The sequence below is a fragment of the Oryzias latipes genome, chromosome 3, assembly GCF_002234675.1.
Source record: "Oryzias latipes chromosome 3, ASM223467v1".
NCBI classification, from domain to species: Eukaryota; Metazoa; Chordata; class Actinopteri; order Beloniformes; family Adrianichthyidae; genus Oryzias; species Oryzias latipes.
The window spans coordinates 19,765,041-19,778,299 of NC_019861.2; the positions used below are offsets into that span (position 1 = coordinate 19,765,041).

Genomic DNA, 13,259 nt, shown 5'->3' on the forward strand with positions numbered 1-13,259 from the left:
AAAGCTAGTCCACAAACTTAAAAGAATAGAATAGAATAGAATAGAATAGAATAGAATAGAATAGAATAGAATAGAATAGAATAGAATAGAATAGAATAGAATGGCAATTGCCTTTGTTTGCCCCACAAATGGGGAAATTACCTAATTATGTAAACAAATGGCCTAAAGATAATAAAACACTTTGGAAGCAAAAAAAAAACACAACAACAAGTGTCACAAAAACCAAACGTGGAGTAAAACTTTGCTTTTATGAGCATGCTCAGTCGAAAAGCGCACCACAGTTCACAAAATAAATGGAGAAGGCATGATGATGTGCTTTTTCAGCTGATCTTTGATGTTTAGCGACAGGACGATCACGCAGTCCGCACACCCTGAACCCGCAGCGACTTTTTTTTTTCTTTGTTTGTTTTTTTCCACATTCACAGAGGGGTCAGATGAAAAATAAAAACCAAACAAAACAAAGGAGTCTGCTGCAGCAGCCGTTTCAATTCGACCTTCCACGCGCCGATGACCAAATATGGTCACATGGGGACGTTTCTGAACGCACCTCGAAAGCCGTTTTCTGACCCCACAGCAGACACGCTAAAGGTCATTGTCGGAGCCGTGTCTGTCTGTCTGTGAGATTAGCCGCTAGGTTAAGCGGGAGCTTGTCTGTTACGCTTCAAAAAGCAGGCGGGTTTTTATTCTATGTTTTAGTTTTGTTTTGTTTGTTTTACCTTAAAGTGACTTCTCACATCCATGGCTGCTGACATTTTTCAGGCTTTTTAATCCTTTTAGGGGCGCAAACGTCGGTAGCTGGCTTACAGGATACCTGCTCTCGGTGATAAACTCCGACTTTCCAAGTGAACCCGACTCTCTCTCTCTCACACACACACACACACACACGCACACACAAAAGTTAGGACCGAAAAAAAAGCTTCTTCTAGTTCTTCCCAGGGCAGAGGCAGGACTTGTTGCTATGAAACGGGTTGTTTGCCCCCCAGTTTCCTTGGGATTCCCTCCTCCCTTTCCACCCTCCCCTCCGCCAGGCATTCAGCCTGTGTGTCGCTCATTGTCTGGCTGGGCTGATTATTCAGAAAAGGAGGGTTAATGCTGGGACCAGCATTAGTCTCATTGTCAGGAAACGTCCCCCCTGTCTGTCACTCAAACACACACATCAGTGTCAAACCTCATAACTTAGTCTGCACGTAGTTTTCCCTAAAACAGGAAAGATTTGAATCATGTTTGGACCTGGAAACGCCAGACAGCTTTTACAGGGCACTACATATCATGCAAAAAGTCAGGAAACCCTTTGTTGTAGGACTGCTTTTTGAGGGGGGGAAAACATCAAACAATGATGCAAAGTCTGTTTATTACATTTAAAATGGTGCCACAATTTGTAAGGAACAAGCTTTTTAAAGATCCATTCTAATAAATAAAAAAATCATGTTTTTGGTATACTTAACCCGTTCTTCTACAGTAGCATTTTGCTCATGATGGAGGACAAATTAAGCTTAACATCTTATTTCAGAGTGTTTCTTTATTCAAATTGTAGTAATATGATGAGCCCCAAGCTCCCTGCTCTGCTCCATTCTGATGCATCTACTTGTAAACAAATAAATCCATGTGCGTCTTTGTTTTTCTCATCAAAGCTGGCATCAGGCTCAAAACTGTGTACGCCTGGATAGCTCCAATATTGCTCGCCATTGTTATTCCACCGGTATTGGAAGGTTGGGGTTGTGAGGGGCTGTAGAAAGTAAATAAAGTAAATAAAGGTCCTGCTGCCGTCATAATCATAATTAAAAGACCACTGGGAAAACTTTTACTATAGATCAAAAGATGATCGGAGTGAGACTTTTAAGCAGGGGGCTTTTGAGTTTTTTTCAAAGAGGGCCAGATTTGGTGAGGTGAAAATGTCTAAAAATGTGTGAGGGCCAACCAATCAGTCTGCACAGAACTCTGCACAGAACTATTTAATGAAATGTTTTTTTGCAATATGATACTTTTCATTTCTTCACATAGAACAGAAATACAGGGCCTCCTTGTTGTTGATTTTATGGCAGGAACCTGCAGGCCAGTAGAAATTAGGGCCGTATTTGGCACATGGGCCAGGCTTTGGACATGCCACTTTATGGGATGGGGACCATCTTATGATAAGTTATCCAAATCCTCTGCAAAATCCAAACAGCTCTTAAAGGACCTTCTAGTTCTTTGGTCCTTCTAGGACCACACACAACTACAACAGGTTGGCACCTGGAACACCAGCTTTACTACATCGATCCAACCCTGATCAGTCGAAAATGCCTCGCTGAATCCTGAGACAGACACCCAATTGATGGCAGAAACAACCAATGTCCATGCATGCAATGCGATTAAAGGCTACATGTGTAGAAAAACGGATGCAGCTAAACTTGCAATGCTAAACCAAACACGAAACACAGCTTCACATGACTGCCACCTTCAGAGAATTTCTCTTTTTAAAAATGTTCAGGTCTTCCTTACAGCAAACTTTAAACTATTGAATATAATTAATAAAAAATATAAACATCTTTTAATATGAAGCAGGATTATACTGTAAATAATGATTAAAGATGGATAATAATAGCGCTCACACGAGGAATGCTGGTGTACTGCTGTAATTTTCGTATAAAGAAAATACCACATGTTCAATTAAAAGAGAGATACTACTACAAATAGTATTTTAAGAGACGTGGGCGTGCATTTGTGGTTGTGATTATCCTGCTGTTCTGGGATCAAAGCCAAGACACACTGTTTCTCCGGAGTGAAGCAGGTTATGATCATAACATCTCTTCAGGAAGTTATCAAGAAGTATTCTGGCCAGATTTCCAGACTATCTGCTGACTTTTTTAGAGCTGCAGCTCTCATAAGCCTTTTCTAGACGCTCCTTAGACTCCAGTCACCCTATGGAGGAGGATCCCTTCAGCTCCCGAGAAGAATGGCTCTCCTTCCACAATGAAAGTTGTTTGGATGGCATTATGAGCATCCTTTAAATGTTCTTTCACCACCACTTACACAACCTGTTAAAGTACCACTTTTACCATCAGAGGAACCAAAACCTGCTGTCCAAACTTTTCACAAACCCAGTTACTAAGCTTCCCCAAGCATCAGCAAAAGCCAAAAATGCCTTCCACTTAGCCCACCAGGGTCAGCTTACAGCTTTGTCTGAAAATGTATTTTCTATAGGACTCTTCTGACTTAAAGCTGGTTAATACTCGGCGTGTGGAGCAAGACACTTGTCTCTCACGCATGGCTGCAAAGAGCAAAAACAATGGTCTTTCTGGGCAGGACATTCCACACTCCAGGGAAAGCGGAAGCATGCTCCCGTGAAGTCCTCCAGGGGCCTCCGCTTATACTGAGCATTTTAACACCACCAGCCTGTGACAGCCGTATGGTGACACCAAGCGAAACTGATGTATTCCAGTCCATTTAGGAGGAGGAGAACCATATTTTGAAGCAGAGATTATCTTTGGAGCCTTTTCAGAGGATATGAATGAAGAAAATTAGCATTAATTTATGTTGTCACAGAGAGAAACAGTTCACTTTTTGGTAGGTTGACAGTCTGTCACATAATAAAAAAAAAGACAAAAATCATCCTCACTATTATGCGCACTATTTAAAATCTCAAGTTTTGCTTAAAAATGTTTTGAACCATTGAAGTAAACCAGAAAACAGACATACCTCCAACAGCCTCGAGGAGAAGATGCTGATTTCACACAGAGAAAGACTTTTCCACAAGTGTAAATCACCACATCACAACCACATCCCGCAATTCCAAACCCATTCTAAATAAACTCTAAACGTACCCCGCAACTTCCCAGTGGTCACATGATCAAAAGCCTTATAACACTTTATAAAAAAACATTCAAACTTTGAAACAGAGTCGCAAATTATCAATGAAAATCTCATTTCCCACTTTTAGTGTTAAACACCACTCCTTCCTATCCCAAAAAATACACTGATTCTTGTTTCTAATGGAGAGAGTCCACGGTGACTTATCAAAAACACATCTTTGACCAAGCAGAGTCTGTTTTATCAGCTGCTTTCAACCTGCTAGTTTTGCAATCATTTTGCTTCACGCAGTTACTTTTGTGCAATGCCGCATGGAACAGTTTTACACCAAGTCTTGAAACCTCAGTCAAGCATACAACTGACTTTTTTTTTTAGTCTTAGAAGAGATAGTCTGGAGAGATGGGTGGGTGGGGGGGTCTTATCATGTCACAGGGTTGGGAAGAGGGAGGCTGTCCCAAATACACAGATTCCACGTTCATGGTCTGCAACATAAAGGCAGCAGGAAGCTTCTCTCCCAGAGACTGTTAAAGCCTCTTTTTTGAGGTCCTTTTATGATCCTGAAAGCATTTCAAATCTGCACTGTCTGAACTGAAAACACACTGTCTATGTTAGGTTTAAACAAATGGGATTTATGGTCCCCCTAATTGGGATGCCATGTGGGCCTCTGACAAAAAGCCACATCCTCTTCCTGCACGACACGGGAGTTTCAGAGCATAGACTCGCACACATACATGACATTCCTCCAGTTGATAAAAGACGAAGGCTGCCTATTAAAAAAAAAAAAAATTCTTCTGATGTGTTTAAACTCTGTGTTCTGTCACACACCTGTTTAAAGCTTGTCTCAGACTCACGAGCTAAGAGAAACGTTTTTTGCAACTTTGTGAGACTTTTGTCACTTGTGCACCATATCTCAATCCAGCTTTCCACAGTTAACGTGCTGCACTGTTGATAAAAACATCCATGTGGTGCGAGACAGAATATGTTCCGAAAACAGATCTGGAGAAGCTGTAAAACTGCAAAATGAGGTTGATGTGTCCTGTCAACGCTGATGTAAAACAAGGAGGAGGGAGAAGACACAACCTGTCAAGCAAAGACATCCTCCCATCTTTAAAACTGCAGAAATCAGCTGCCAGCATTTTTACAGAGTAACAGACCCAGTCTGAGGACTGCCATATGTTTTCTTTTATATCTGACCCAGTGGACATGAAACATGTTGCTGTGATTTACTCACTGACAATACTATGAGCTGTGTTGTTATCCACGTGACTCTGCCAACTTCATCCTTTATTTCATTTCTCTTTTTTAACATAATTTTTGATTTACAATTACACCTCAGTTGTACTATAAATGTGCTTTTAATCGTGAATTTAAAAAAAAACAAATGTTCTCCACACTAAGAGGAGATAAGGTTAGAAAAAAACAAAGAAAATTGAAAAACTCAAAGTTTAAACCAAAAACAACAAACATTTTTTTCTTAACTGAAAGAACAAGCAACATTGTGTATTTATTTGAAAAAATGCTCTGCATATCTGGAGCTCAAGTGTTGCAACAGATGAGAACAATCTGGCACAAGGACTTTTACTTTATCTGTGTCAGCCTCAAGCAGCCACAGCATCAGTCAACAAAGGATTTGGAAAACCTTGGAGGCAATAAAGCAAGGGATGACTGGTCATACTGCAACTTTTTATTGGGTAGTAAAACAAAATTCTGAAACCAAATTGTTCATGATCTCTAAAAAACACAAACCGAGTAAGAATGTTTCTAATAGAGATCAGGAAAATTTGTTTTTACACAATATGGGCAAGTACATTGCCCTAAAAGCATAAAAAATGTGAAACAAAGACCAAAATTGGTGGGATTTTTTGTAATCTGAGGCCAAAGGAGAAACACAATGAGAAAAGATCATTCTCACAGCTCACATGCGCCCCTTGTAGGAAAAGCCATGCATGTGCAGCAGAAACGCTGCTCAGTTTCCCTAAAAACAGCAATAAGCAGAAGAAAAAAACAGGCGACAGCAATCAGAATCAACGTCTTTAAACTTATATATGTTCTCTACAACTAATAAAAAGTTTTTTTTCTTCATATTTGAACCACAAAAAAAATCTAGTTCTCAATTGCTATACAACTTACTTAAACTTACTTTCCCTCCCTAAATGCCGCATCTTAGATGATAAAAATACATAAAAAATAAAAGAATCTTACCAGTTTTCTAACAGAGATCCATTGTGAAGAGAGTCCGCTTCGTCTTCTTGCAACCCGAAAACGTTTTCTGGGGGGGCGGACAGTCTCCTCCTGGATTTAAGTGCAGTAAGTGAGGGAAAACTGGGAAAGTGGACTGCACAGGAAACGATGACGCAGCTGCATGGAAATCAGGGAGTAAAATGAGAAGGAGATGGTTGCAATTTTTTTCCACACAGTCATTGTTCAGCCAACTGGTCACATAAAAAATCTACAGCTGTTGGAATACTGATCAATATTAATGTTTTCAGCTTTCAACACGCATGCGCAGTTCTTTTCACACAGTCACACTGGAGTTTGCCAATTGTTTAAAAAGTTGTTGCAACTTGCGTGTAAAAATTGTGTATCTGTCTTCTGTTATGTGTCACAACAGTATCCATATTTCTTAGTGTGACTTTGCACCCAATCTCCCTCACGACCTCCTTTTAATTTGATTTTGTTTTTCTTTTATGTTGACACATTTCTAATAGACGAAATTCTGAATTCCTGACATCAGAAAATCGAAAATTGCAATAGGTCAAACAGGCCACAGAGGGCGCAGCACCCGGGATGGCTTTCCCAGCATCCACTCAGGTAACTGTGCGTCAGATTTATTATTTTTTATGCTCAAAAAAGCAAATTGTGGATGTGAAGGTCAGCAGAGCTATTTGGTTTTCCCAGAGGATATCTATAATTATCTGAGGCAGCAGTGGACAGAAACACAGCTGTAGATGCTGTTTGCACTGCTTCTCAGAGGTCAGAGCATCGATGGGAAAGGGGGGGGGGGGGTCTCCTCTTTAGCTCCTTGTTAAATCCATTCATTCATTTTTATAATCCATTAAATTCCTTTCGGGGTCTCTTGGTTACCGGAACCTATCTTGGCTACTGTTGGACAGAGGTGGGGTACACCCTTAATAGAACCCCAGTCTGTCGGTGGCTCACACAAACACTTACACACACACTCACACATGCACTAAGGATACTTAGAGTAACTAATTAACCTATGAAGCATGTTTTTGGACAGTTGGAGGAATCAGGAGAGGGACAAAAATTATTCCAATAAGAGAGATCTCAAGAATGCAATTAAAATAATTTGTCATACAAAATGTGTGCATGAAATAAGTCCCAAGAGCTTCGACGCTGATGGTGATTGAAGGCCAGTCCGTGACAAAGAGTTGATCCAGGTGGAGGACAGAGTGGAGAATGTAGAGATACCAATGCATTTTAAAAAGCAAAAATATGATTGTGATTGGCTGAGAAGCAAATGCGAGGGACTTAGCTGTTGGTGTGACATGCAGTGATTGACGATAGAACCCAGTTTACCTGAATGTAGCTTGATTTAGATGCAACCTCTGCAGAACTATAAAGATTTCCTTTGGCCATTTATTTGAAAATCTGATGTTACTCCGAGTACTTTGGCTGCCCTTCCTTGTGGAATGGCTCAGGCACACCAACGCCCTTACCACTTGTGGGGGATTAAAAAAAAACAGGCACCAACATAAAGGAGTAAATTTTGAATTAGGAAAAAAATAAGTCAAGTCATTCCCAGAATTTAACATAAGATTTCTTGGGCCAAACTGGGCAAAACAAGAGGTCACCTGTGAAATACTGGAAACCAAAATAACAAAATAAATAAATAAAGATCTTACCAGACTTGAGACATACTGGGATGCTTTAAAGGGAAAGTGCAGTCCATGACCCACACACATGCAGGTAGACTCATCAACATGCAGTTTAACTGATTAATATCCAAAGTGAACAGACAAAAACAAGGTACATAAATGTATATAATCAGTTATATAAACCAAAACTTTCATTTTAAATCGCATCAAAGTCCAGGAACATGCAGCATCCATTGTTCCCTCCACAGATAGCGTGTTCCAGCTTCACTCTAAGCAATCTGTAAAGAACAATTGATTCTTTTGAGCCTCAATGAACACAAAGATGAGTGTAAAACTTTAACAAATTGAAACAAAGTCAAACAATGAACCCAAATACATGTAATTAACTCAAAACGTGTACACCAATTTAATACATTTACAACTTCATAACAAAATCAAGCATGACTTATTTAAAATATGTGCAGAGCATAAGTGTGTATCATTTTACTAGTAGTTACACTTACTTAGTAAGATCATGACAATGTTACAGAATTCAGTTATTTTGCACAGAACTGTTTCTCTGCATTTCCAAAAAATGTCCATTATCACAGCAGCTCCACAGCTGCTTTAAGTTTTTTTGCAACACTATTGTTTTGAGGTAAATACATTTGCAGGGTTAAAAAGGGGGAATAGTTGCACCTGAATCTGCAAAGCAATGTTTCTAATTTTTGTCTCTTTACAAATATACCAAAAATGACACAAAAACAGATATTTTGAAAAAAAAAATGCATTCCTTTTAGAGTTATTCAAGAACAGTTGAATACGTCTAAATTTGTCTCATTTTCTTGGTGGGATTTTCACTTCAGGGCCACCGTAGCTTCAGCACAAACGTTGATTTGACATAAAATGCAAAACACTCATATCTTCTTCCATAAATTTATTTCAAAGTTTAGGTGGAACTTATACAATAAGTAAGAACACTTTAATGGGACTCAACAGTGATCATATATAGACTCCCAGCATTTTACACAAGGTCATTATAACACAAGATAACAGCAATCTGTCACAACCGTGCTAACTCTTGGGCAGCATAGGTTTTGATTATGGAACAGTTTGTTCCAGCACAAAAAAGTGCAAACATTTAAATAACTATATATCAGATAGGCAGTTGAAGATTACTTCCATGAATGAGAATCAGAGGAATAGCTACTTTAACAGGACATCAGGAGAAAAATGCATCAATTTCAGCGATAAAGTTTTGATGAAGCTACTTCAAATATCAAACCTAGTGCAATGAGCCTTTTACACCAGTTAGACAAAACAGTAGTAGACAAAACATCAATGTAGGAGTGAATGGCCGAAAACACATTTACAAAAGAGCCAATACAAAACATGCACTTGTAAAGAAGGCTGTAAAACTCGTATTTTACACAGATTCTCTTTATGCTTCATGGTGAGATCAGAAGCGTCGTGTCTTGTTTCTGTTTGTTCTAGAAATCATCCAGTCGTGATGAGAAGCACCAACCCGCATTTAGAGACATCTCCAAAATCCAGTTTAAACTTAAGGACATGTTTAAAAAAAAAAAAAAGGGAGGCAGATTGGGCTTCAACACAATTTTGAAGAAATTTGATCATTTCTACTTATCTGTCATGTTTGTGGAAATTGTGCAAAAAATGACCTACTTTAATTTCTTTTGCTGCCTGCAGACTACATAAGAGCTTCCAGTAAACAGAATCATTGTTTTTTTTCATATATTTTTACTAGGTTTACCTCAAAAGTTCAATTCAACCCATAAATGAAAAAAAGAAAGCAATGGCTTTGTCACAGTGTCTTATTTCCTTTCTTTCCCTGTAACTTAAAGGGCAGTTTAACTAAGGACAACATGGCGGTCAAACACAGATTTCCTTTGTTCCTGGACCTGCCTCCTCCAGCGCTGCTGAGCGTGTTCCACCTTGTTCAGCATGTTGGGTCGGGAGTGTGATCGGTTCAGAACGTTGTGAGCATTGGCAAAAGGCTGCTGGTCCTGGAAACAAAAAAAGACACGTCAGGTTAACCGTTAGAGGTCAATGGACGCTGCAAGCTGTCCAAATGACCAATTTTAAAGGTCATTCCAAGATGTGCCGACTCTTCATTAAGCTGGTTTTTAAAGAGGGGGCTTCAAACTATACATCTAGATGTGGTTTTATTTCAACCGTTTTTTGTTTTGCACAGGCAACTACGATTAATCATTGACGTTAGTTTTCAAGTGTGAAAACACCTTTTATCCCACATCCTTTTCAATAGTAAAATAAAAATAATTTTTAATAAGATTTGTTTTGTTTTTTTTTTCTGAAATCTTATGTGTGTTGATACAGCATAACTAAACGGCAAAAACGTTTAAAAAGAAGAGAAAAAAAACCTATGAAACAGGGCAAGGTAAACACTTTAAGGCTAAATAAAATATGATGGTCAACTCAAAATTAGACAAAAATGGCCAATTATACCCTTGACTAAAAAGGGTTAAGACCCCTAGCAAACAGGAAAGGAAGATGGCTACGGTGCTAAAACTTAACTCAAGGGACATATAAAGTGCTCTTAAATTAATTAAAAATGTAATATGAAGCCTTTTTTCCAAGCTAATGTTACAGATACATTTATGGTCACGCTGTCTGAGTCCAGAGCACAAAGGAACAAAAATCTGCTTCCTGCACTTTAAAAACGCACACGTTATTGGTCAACCAATACTCATTGGTGCCTAGTCCATCCCTGAGGCAAAAAATTGAGTCCCGTCGATGTAAAACTTTTCCATTTTAAACCAAAGATAATGTGATGTGATTCACAGCAGCACAGTAGTAAGAGGTTCTGGATGTGAGTCCAGGAAATGCTCCAAGCTTGGCCAGATTGCTGGAGGCAGTCCTTAAGTGAACGCAACACAGTATCTAAATGTATAGATGACACACTTTCCAGTTTCACCACAATTCTACAGAACTACTGCCGCAATCTGAGCCAATGTTGCTAGAATATCGCATTTAATTTTTTGTAAAATCTGCATGAAAATAACATATTTTGGTAAATTACAGTGCATGCAAAGGAGTCCAAACTTGTTAGAGGGCAACCTAATTACATTTCTTTGCATGATTGCACAGATTTCTATTTCTCAGAGCCTCCCAAGGAGTGGGAAAGTACGGCACTGATTTACAAGAGCTTGTTAAATTTTACTCGTACTGCATGAAAAACTTCCACGTGATGGTTGGTGCAAAGGGAGAACATTTACTGATCAAGTCTTGTGACTATGACCATTCAAAGTATCAAACCTGCTAAAATTCACAGAAAAAAAAAATTAAACAACTATACATATTGCCCTTGAGACTCCTGAATGTTGCTAGGAACACTTACCCCAGCATCATCGTCACTTTGGATAAGCTGCGAGTGTCCAAACAGCCGCCTCTTCAACATGGGCTCCAGCAGAGTCAGGTACACCATGTAGAGCAGTAGCAGGCCCAAAATGGACAGGTACATGATGATGGTAAACTAAATACATGAGAAGGGAGAACAAAAAACATACTCAGAAATCATAGCATGCCTCACATTTAACGTTGAGCAAGTATTTTCCATAACCTTGAATTTGATCAAATTAAACTTCTTTATATATTTATATTTAACTATAAATATAAATACTTTTCATACAAAAGTAGTGCAAAGTCAGAAACTGTCACATATAAAAAATAAAATACCCCTGTTGTTTATATGCAAGATAAAAAGGGAGAATACCAGCTTTTAAAAAATCTACAAATTAGTATTTTAAAAAAAAGGAAATGTTTGCAATGTAAAGAATAATCAAAAACTTTATACATCCTTAATCTGAACCCTCTGTGTCCTAAATTGGGTCACAGGGGTTGCTGGAGTCCATCCCAGCAAACATGGGGTTAAAGGCAGAAAAGATCTACATTTTTAGGGTACATACAGAGACAAACCAGCACACACACAGTCTGAGAGACACTTTATAAAAAATAAATCAATAATCTGACTTCACCTTTATAGTCCCTGAGCTCCTCTCTTCATATTTACATTCACAGCGCAGACAGTAGGCCTCCACATCTTTGCCGTCCACTGGCATCGGTTCCACCACATGGAGGCAGTTACTTAAGAGACAAAATCATCCATATGATAAAGATTCAGCAAGGGGGGGGGGGGAACATACAATGGCATTTGGTTACATACCAGTCTTTGAGAGACACATTTTGTTTGTAGATATGTCCCTCATAGCCTCTGTAAGGTGGACAGATACACTTACAGCGAACGTCTTCGGAATTCTGTAAAAGTTACGTCAAGCAGGTGTTTAAGTTTTAAATGCAGCAGTCGATTGAACTCAGACATTTGTTTTGACATGTTTGTGTGATGTTATCACAGCAGCTTTAAGAATATCAAAAAATTAAGTTTATAACTTGTAGTTTACCAAAAAATAGATTTGCAAAGCAATAACAGGATAAAATAATACAACTGAAGTAATTACTATTTATTGAAATAGTTCAAAATCTTGCTAAAATAAAAATCTTGGATCTTAAAGATTTTTAATGTAAAAATGAGTGTTTTCCTAAGACTGCATGGTGGCTTTAGATCTTCTTAGCTAAAACCAACGATGTTCTGGAATAATTACATACACAGTATGAGTTTCTATGATGAAACAACATGCTGCCAAAAGAAATCAAAAGACTTGAGACTAAAAACACAGGAATCCAGCTTCCAGGTACATAACACCAAAGTAGCAACAAAAAAAGTTTCCAAAATAATAGTTCTGATGGATGTTGGCAGCATTTCTGTTTCGCTTTGGTGTACCTGTTTATGTTTTTATTATTATTCTTCTGACATATAAATGTAGTTTTGAAATAGCAAAGATTCCCTTTAATGTCTGCTTTTATGAAAGAAAAAGGGGGGACAGTTGTTTTCTGGCGTTTGCTGTGTTTAATAAAGGTAGATTTTCTGTAACTCGGTAGAGAAGGAAAAAAATGTTCAACTGATCAGAAATAGCACATTTATTAACATTTTAGTAAGGAAGTCTTAACAGAAATTAATCATGACAACATTTTTATCTCTATCTATCTATCTATCTATCTATCTATCTATCTATCTATCTATCTATCTATCTATCTATCTATCTATCTATCTATCTATCTATCCATCTATCTATCTATCTATCTATCTGACCAAGCACGCGAGCAACAAAAAGGGGAAGGTGTCTGTCGCTGACAGAATTTTAAGACGTGTAATTCCTGTTTAGTAAGCTACTCGCCCATGTTTTGTGTGCTGTCAGCTAGCATTAGCCTAGCATTAGCCTTACCTTTGCTGCTGCTGCTTGGCTCAGCAGCACCAAACACGCCAAACACGCAGCCTCGGCAGCTAACACCAGCTTCATCGTCGCAGTAACTCAAACCCTGCTGGACTCTTTTTGCGGGACAAAGGAGAAAAGACGAATGCACCCTAAGAAACGACGCCGTCCGCCGTAGAGCCAAGTAGAGGATAAGCAGATTCTACATCAGCTGACTTGTCATTTCCGGAAATAGAGGCTCACTTCCGCAAACATTAAGACGCGGACATTTGAAATATTACATTTTTTTTTATTTCAAGAACTATTGAGGTTTACAATTTGTCTTTTGAATTTGAAACATGACATA

At 38.6% G+C, this 13,259-nt stretch overlaps 2 protein-coding genes across 3 annotated transcripts in view; both read right to left on the reverse strand.

Annotated features, from left to right (window-relative positions):
• The window catches only part of st5 (suppression of tumorigenicity 5), a 48,473-nt gene extending 42,368 nt beyond the window's left edge, over positions 1 to 6,105 (reverse strand). The window contains exon 1 of one of the 2 annotated variants that reach the window (XM_023953452.1): positions 5,992 to 6,105. The gene's annotated coding sequence lies outside the window, so the exon portion shown is untranslated. Of the gene's footprint in view, positions 1 to 716; positions 960 to 5,991 lie in introns of those variants that run through there. The other variant, XM_004067013.4, reaches the window with a different exon arrangement.
• A 2,424-nt stretch (positions 6,106 to 8,529) lies between these two features.
• Positions 8,530 to 13,151, reverse strand: tmem9b (TMEM9 domain family member B). Its single transcript, XM_004067012.4, has 5 exons — positions 12,926 to 13,151; positions 11,809 to 11,900; positions 11,621 to 11,729; positions 10,984 to 11,118; positions 8,530 to 9,631 (listed from the first exon to the last, which is right to left on the reverse strand). Exons 1-5 carry the CDS (start codon positions 12,998 to 13,000, stop codon positions 9,476 to 9,478), a joined length of 567 nt encoding a protein of 188 aa, XP_004067060.1. The 5' UTR covers positions 13,001 to 13,151; the 3' UTR covers positions 8,530 to 9,475.
• Between the last annotated feature and the right edge of the window lie 108 nt (positions 13,152 to 13,259).